At 33.1% G+C, this 8,430-nt stretch overlaps 1 protein-coding gene across 1 annotated transcript in view; it reads right to left on the bottom strand.

The window, feature by feature from the left end:
• Window positions 1–627: 627 nt before the first annotated feature.
• Window positions 628–8,430, bottom strand: part of LOC107663643 (DNA annealing helicase and endonuclease ZRANB3-like) — a gene marked incomplete at its 5' end in the record, with an annotated part of 21,075 nt that continues 13,272 nt past the window's right edge. Inside the window, 3 exons of the mRNA XM_016453884.1 lie at window positions 628–950; window positions 1,921–2,052; window positions 4,908–5,247. Of these exons, the coding sequence (XP_016309370.1) occupies window positions 852–950; window positions 1,921–2,052; window positions 4,908–5,247 (571 nt within the window). The remainder of the gene's footprint in view (window positions 951–1,920; window positions 2,053–4,907; window positions 5,248–8,430) is intronic.

Below are 8,430 nucleotides of genomic sequence, written 5' to 3'. Positions count from 1 at the left end.
AAAAAAAAATTATATATTTAATATAGAAATATGTGTATACACACAGTAATTAAAAAAATATAATATTAAATTTAAATATTTATTATTTTTATGATTACTATCATTATTATTTTATGTACGTAAGCATGGAAAAGAGAGCTTTTATTTCACTCATTTAATTGGGTAATGTTTTTCTCCAGTTGAATTTGATCAAATTCGAAACACTATCAAGATAGTATAAAACGACCCCACGAAACAAATCAAACGTGAAGCTGTCTCAAATGTGCATGCAACGAACATCCCGTGTCTTGTACGTGTATTCAGCAGTATAAGAATAACCTACCCCGCATCTCGTGCCAATCTGCCTCTCAGTGTCTCTCGTGTAGGAGAGATAAGCTTTATCACGCTCTATAGACACGAGTGAAAGTGAACATCCTGTCCTGCCTGACAGCTGCTCCACACAGCCTCCTATCTCTGCACTGACCCAAAAAAACCCAGCAGACACTGGAAACATCTCACGCCAACACGTCCTGCAGCACTCGCGCTAAACCTGCAACACATAGTTCACCATCCAAAGAGTTAGTTTTACACGCAGAATAAGACCAACGCTTTTTGTTTAAATGCAGAACATGACGACTGAATGTGAATGGAACATGTTTATTTAGTGACTTTATTTAATTTATGGTTGAACACATCGAATATAAAAGTTATTTTGTCTCTTGCTGAGAGCAGTGATTAAAAACAGCTACCCAATCGGCTAAATTACAATCCTCAAACACTGCAGATGCTGGTAAATAACACCTCTGGCAGGCGGGTCATTTCCAAGGCAACAGCTCTGAATATGTGTTTTTAATAGTTGCAGACGGAACGGCTCATTTCTTGATGAAGAATCGTGTGATGTCAGAGGCCAGTTTGGAGGCGGCTTGGTCTCGTTTCATCTGACTTCTGTCTTTGGCTTGCTGTGCGGTCCTCTGCAAAACAAACCCAGCACAGATTCACCACGAAATACTACAAATGTGTTGCATATTCAAATTAAATGCTGAATATAAATGTAAAAATTAAATAATGGTATTTCAATTCTGTCTTTATTTTAAACACTGTACATTAAACAAAATTAAATAATAATAATAAATAAATAAAAAGAAATTATTTAATTTAATAATTAATTAAATCAGTTAATATTAAATAAAACAATTAATAACAATAACAGTAATATTTTAATTAAAACAATAAAAATATCCACTTAATAAATGTTGTAATCATTAATAACAATACAATAAAACAACATACTTTATTATTATTGTATTATATTTATATAAATAAAACAATATTTATAGTGCGCTTAAAATGTTTCAAATAATTAAAATAAAATATTGTAAGCATTAATAAATAAAACGATATATTAGTGACGTCAAACGATTAATCGCAATTAATAGCATCCAAAATAAAAGTTTTTGTTTACATAACATATGTGGGTACTGTGTATATTTATTATGTATAAATAAATACACACATACTGTATATATTTAAAAAATATTTACATGCATTTACATGTATATATTTATATTCGTATAATTTAATTTGTATAAATATATTTGATATATAAACATAACATTTTTCTTAAATATATACATGCATGTGTTTCTATTTATATATACATAATAAATATGCACAGTACACACATATATATTATGTAAACAAAAAATTGTATTTTGGATGCAATAAATCGCGATTAATCATTTGACAGCACTACTAAATAGTAATTATTATTGTTTTTAAAAATTCATGTTTAAAATATTTATATAAATATTGTATACATTTTATATATAACTTAAAATGTTTTTATTTTAAAATAAATTACATAAATATAAATGTAAAAATATGAAATAAATTCCAAATATGCATTTTTGTGTGTGTGTGTGTGTGGATGAAATGATGTACCATCCGATGGCAGACGGTACAAAGGGTTTGAAGGTTCTCGAGGGAACACTGTCCTCCTCCTCTGTACACGGGGTTAATGTGGTCCACCTGCCAGAACTGTCCTTCAACGGGACTCTGAATCATTTCATTCAGCTGCGACATGTAAACACAGACCATGTCAGACAAATCAAATAGATCTTCAAATATTTCTCTCATGACCGATACAATACAGATTATTTTTATGTCTAAGTGTCCAGTAACCGATATGCAGAACCCATTTTATTTATTGATTTGTTGCTTTTTAGAACAAAAACTTCAATTGTATAACAATAACTAAACAAAAACAACACTATTAGTTAACAATATTTAATAAAAAATATTGTTAATTTTTCATAAGAATACTGATATAAAAAAAATTGTATTTGCATTAATTTATTACAAATATTGTTGAAATAATAATAATATACTTTAATAAAAACATTGCCATTAATAAAAAATAAAAAATGTATACGTGTTGTAATCATTAATAATAATTACTCATGTTATAATTATTAACAGTTCTTTGTTCTATTAACAAAAATAATACTTATTAAAATTATAAGTATTATCCTAAAAAGAATGAAAAATATTTTAATTATTAATAAGAACCACCACAACTTAAATAATCATACTTAAATTGACTCTGTTGTTTTCTGTTGAACGCAATATTAAAGGATCAAAACTACTGATAATCGATGAATACTGATATTAATCCAAGTATGAGTCTATCTTTTAAAGAATACAGCACTTGAAAGACTCCACCACCCAGAGAGAGTCTTGAGTGTCTTAACAGTGTTGTTGCTGTGTGTAGATCCCTTTTATTCCTGTTGTTTTATTGAACCGCTACATGAAAGAGCTCAGAATAGCCCGTCGGGAAACTCTATAATTCCCTTTATTCCAGCAGACCGCCGCGGCGAAGGACTCCACGTGTTCAGCAGGATTAAAGCTGGAGTGGAAATCACGAGTGGACGATCAACGCTGGGAACGCGAGGCCCAAGCCCAAGCGCTGGCATTTCAGCGCGCGGCGCTCTCTGGAGAAAACCCAATCAATCCTCTCCTTGCCCCTCAGCAGAGCCGGACGATAATTATCCTGAATCTCAAGGGTCGCGACACGGACGATAACCTCGCACTACGAGAGCGGGATGCTTCCTTACTGGACCTTGGGCGTCAATAAGTCAACGCGTACGCGCCAAAACACATGCTAATGCTAGGAAACTGCGAACACGCACAAAGGTTTCTCCGTAATAATGCTTTGCGTGTACGACAGCAGGCTTGTTTGTGCGGAGAGGGCACTTGGAGCTTAAAGCGCGTTATTGATCAGGCCGCTGCCGCTCGGGGCTCTAACAGAAAAGCTGAAGAAAAATCAAACCTACACCTCGTAGCAATGCACTGTGGGAAAAATCAATGGCAATCAGACAGACTAGGCGTTGTGTTAACGCTGGATGCTCCGGGGAGGAAAGGACGGCTGTGTGTGTGTGTGAGAGAGAGAGAGAGTGTGAACGGCACTGATGATAACTCTATAGAGAGAGTCAGAGAGCAGATGCCCAAGGCCGCGATGCTCTTATTGCTTCTGCAAGCTAAACAGGCCATCTTTATTTAGCTTTCACTGTAAGCAATATTTTTTCAATAAAATGCAGCATCTGCCGAGTTACTCGCAAATGTTTGGGGATAATTCCGACTAATGTGCTTTTGGAAGTGACTAATGCGCGCTTTTCCCCAAACTCTGGCCAACTTCCCAGACGAAATTAGTCTCGGTGCTACGTACACCTCTCACAGAATCTACTGGAGGAAGTTTTTGAGCAGGAGCTACGAGGAGGGCAATCGACTTCTTCTGTGGACATGGATGAAACTCAGAGATTACTTTTTAAAGAAGATTCTAAAGAAAGAAAAAATAAGAAAAAGATCTATGAAGAGTAGATGATGCTGCTGCTAATGATAATACCTATTATTATTATTATTATTATTAATAATGAATAATTAAGTAATGAACATTTCCTACAAATATTATATTTACTATCATTATTAAAATACTTGATGATATTTGAATGATAATATTATTTTGTGACATTTATGTTGGTTAAAAGAAATATGCTAATAATATTTGTGGCATTTATTACTATTTGTTGTTAACAATAACAATAGCTATTTATAATAAAATAACATTATTAAGAACAATAACAATAAATAATACAAATATGCAATTAATAATAATAATAATTATTAATATTTTGAAGCATATTTAGGCAAGCATTACATTAAGACATTTCAGCTTAAATGCTTTTATAATTATTGTTATTAAAAATGATAATAATACTTGTTAATAATAACAACAACAAAACAATATTATTTTATTAATATTTTGAAGCATATTTAGGTAAGCATTAAATTTTTAACTGAAATGCTTTTATGGTTGTTGTTATTAAAATTATAATATTATTATTTTGTGGCATCTTAGTTTTTTTAATTAGTAAAAATATTATTTGTAGCATATTTATTATTATTATTACTGAATATTTCTTGTTATTAACAACAATACTGGCTACTATTTTTAACATTGACAAATAATAACAACATGCCACAAGTATTGTTAATGATAATATTTTTTTGTGGCATATTTATGCATTACATTTTTTAGAAGGCATTTCAACTTAAAAATACTAAAAGTAATAACAATGGCAGTCTGCTATTTTTTTTTATTATACAATCCACAAAAGGGGATAATAAAAAATGTCTTTATTTTTTGTTATATTTATCCTAGTCTTGACATCTAATAGCTGGGAGAGTGCTGTGACTGTTTTAATTAAGGTAAAAATACTGAAACTGTCTTGCGCATTGCATTTCAGTTAAAAAAAAAGACCAGAATATGCACATTGAAGAGTTTGAGCAACTTTAGCATGTAATGGATGGATGGATGGAAAGAAAGAAATATGGCCAAATTTGCAGATGAGGCTCCTAGAAATGAGCCCAACCTGTTTGAGAGGGAGTTGTGCCAGCCAGGTGTTGTCCAGCATCTCCTTGCGGTGTGTGCGCGGGGCGTCCCGGACCTGCACGTACAGCTGGTGGGCATTGAGTCCGCAGTGCTGACACACACCCTGCTCCGTCTCCAGCACGCGGGCGCGCATGTAGCCCTGATTGGAGCGCAGCTGGAAGTCCTCCATACAGGCAGGGCTGCAGAAGCCTCCTGCCCAGCCGCGGTGCTCCCCGCTGGGCTTCTGGCAGGACAGACACAGGGGGGTCCCGGCCGAGTCCACGGCCTGCAGGTAACCGGCTGTAGTGTTTGTCTGAACACACACCGAGCTCTCTGCTTCTCTGCAGACACAAACAGACATTAGCAAGTAGATTTGCACATTTTCTGAAGAAATATATAAATGGTTCTGGTCTGTAAAAAACACTTGCTGCTATACGTTTATAAGGTTTTCTTGATGGTTGTGAGGTATACCTATGATGAAAATTACAGGCCTCTCTCATCTTTTTAAGTGGGAGAACTTGCACAATTGGTGGCTGACTAAATACTTTTTTTCCCCACTGTATATATATATACACATACATGCATATGTATATACATATGTATGTGTATATATATATATATATATATACACATGCATGCATACATACACACATGCATATATATATATATATATATACATTCTTCTGAATATGAATGTCTAATCCCTTTATGAGAAATTTGAAATTGTTTTACCAATAGATTTGCACTTTTAGAATTTTAATTTGCAAAAAAATCCACAAATAATTATGCATTATTTAAGAATAATAAAATAATTTCATTTTCAAATCAACAGTTTTCAGAAACTATGTAATTTGTGACTACATTCCAAAAAAAGCATAAATATGGCACATTATTACTATCATTATTACTACTATTCCTATTATAAGTATAACATTTGCATATGTGTACATTTTTGTATAAGTTATCAGACGTTATATAAAATATTTTAATACAAAACAATATTGTGACTAATTATATGGTAAAAAACTGCATAAATATGGCACATAAAAATAATGTTAATAATATGAATTATTAATATTGGTAATAATAATAACAATATTACAAATGTATTAAATATGAATTAGTTAAGTTATTATTAGTGCTATTATTAGTATAAAATATTAATTAGTTAAGTTATTATTAGTATTAGTAATATACATATTGTATTGTGTTCCAAAAAGCATAAAAAAGGGGGAAAAAATGCATAACTTTTTATTTGGGGAAAAAACTTGCATAATTGTGGCAATAATAATATTAATAATACAAAATATTAATTAGTTAAGTTATTATTATTAGTAGTAGTAATATACATAATGTATAATTCCAAAAAGCATAAATCAAACAACATAAAAATGCAACAACAAAAAAAAACCCTGCAAAAATGTGGCAATAAAAGATATTATTATTATTATTATTATACAAATGTATTTTTTGTTTCAAAAACATAAATAAAACTATACAAAAATGCATTAAAAATGCATAAAACTATTTATATTTGCAATAAATCCTGCAAAAATGTGGCAATAATAACAAATATATTATTACTATTGTATATTATTATCCAAATTTATTTTTTGTTCCAAAAGAAAAAAAAATTTCAACGATACATAAAAAAACAGTTCTTAGTTACTTAACCTGAAATAATCTGCTGTAAAACAAAATTCAAATAAAAAATAAAAAATCAAATCACCAGTGTGCTAACCATTACACTGTGGCTCCAACAAGGCATATTCTTTCGCTAACCAATTTTAATGATCAGTGTTAACACGTATGTATGTACGAGTCTTGATCAACTAACTAGTCTAAACTTCACCAGGAATGACTTTCTCTCTAGTCCTCCATCAGTTCTCACTTTCTCTCTCTCTCTCTTCCCAGTTTCTTCCTCTCCATCGCCTAAAAATATCCAGCCCCAGACAGCACTCAGTACATCGCATTTTTTTCCTCCCGCGGTTTCCATGGCGACACTGCAGCACTCGCGTGTGTGTGGATTAAGCCCTTATATATATATATATATATATATATATATTTATTTATATTTTGCAGGAGTGATGCAAATTCATGTCAGCGACAGTCTCCACCCTGACCGCGGGAGCAAAGCCAAGTGAAAAACATATATATTCATTTCCATTTGTGGATCAGCTACACCTGGGGCAGCAGCTGTCGCGGTTTGAGATCTCATCGCGCGACAACAAAGTCTGATGACTTTCTCACGTAGCCACAAAGTACGAGAGGAAACAGCTGTCACATATGATCAAAAAGCCACGGCATGGCTGACAGGGCCCATGCGCGCGAGTGTGTTGATGACTTCATCAGCCATTGCCGCGTTATTCCCTCACTGAGATCACACGTGTGGCCACTTCCCCAAAACCCAGTCTATTGAAGGAGTTAGTGTTTGAAATGCTCTCTAGTTGATAACCAGGTGATGCTATGTGGTTGCTAGCGTGTTATGAGTGTTTTAATGTGTTGCTATGCAGTTGCTATGATGTTTTTAATGGTTGTTCTTGATGGTCGTCTTCTGTAGGATTTAACATTTGAAATGCTCTCTAGTTGATAAGTGGGTGTTGCTATTTGGTTGCTAGGGTGTTATGAGTGTTTTAATGTGTTGCTATGATGTTTTTGATGGTTGTTCTTGATGGTCGTCTTCTGTAGGATTTAACATTTGAAATACTGACTAGTTGATAACCAGGTGATTCTATGTGGTTGCTAGGGTGTTATGAGTGTTTTACTGTGTTGCTATGCAGTTGCTCTAATGTTTTTGATGGTTGTTCTTGATGGTTGTCTTCTGTAGGATTTAACATTTGAAATGCTCACCAGTTGATAAGTGGGTGTTGCTATGTGGTTGCTAGGGTGTTATGAGTGTTTTAATGTGTTGCTATGATGTTTTTGATGGTTGTTCTTGATGGTTGTCTTCTGTAGGATTTAACATTTGAAATGCTCACCAGTTGATAAGTGGGTGTTGCTATGTGGTTGCTAGGGTGTTATGAGTGTTTTACTGTGTTGCTATGCAGTTGCTCTAATGTTTTTGATGGTTGTTCTTGATGGTTGTCTTCTGTAGGATTTAACATTTGAAATACTCACCAGTTGATAAGTGGGTGTTGCTATGTGGTTGCTAGGGTGTTATGAGTGTTTTAATGTGTTGCTATGCAGTTGCTATGATGTTTTTTGTTGTTGCCAGGGCGTTGCTATGTGGTTGCAGTGGTGTTCTGTGTGGTTTCCAGGGCATTGGTATGCAGTTACTAGGGTGTTCTTTGTGGTTGTAATAATTATAATATATATATTAAGTCTGGTTTTCTGAAAAAAGAAACAAAGAATGAAAGAAAGAAATGTATGTTTAATTCAAAGGGAAAACTAGATTATTTTCTTACCCAACTGAAGGTATTTTTATATACATATACAAAAATAATGTCAGAAAACAAGACGTAATCTATCTATCTATCTATCTATCTATCTATCTATCTATCTATCTATCTGTCTATCTGTCTGTC

The sequence above is a fragment of the Sinocyclocheilus anshuiensis genome, unplaced genomic scaffold (genome assembly GCF_001515605.1).
Source record: "Sinocyclocheilus anshuiensis isolate Anshui unplaced genomic scaffold, SAMN03320099.WGS_v1.1 scaffold77, whole genome shotgun sequence".
Lineage (NCBI taxonomy): Eukaryota > Metazoa > Chordata > Actinopteri > Cypriniformes > Cyprinidae > Sinocyclocheilus > Sinocyclocheilus anshuiensis.
This window is presented reverse-complemented; position numbering and strand designations above follow the sequence as displayed.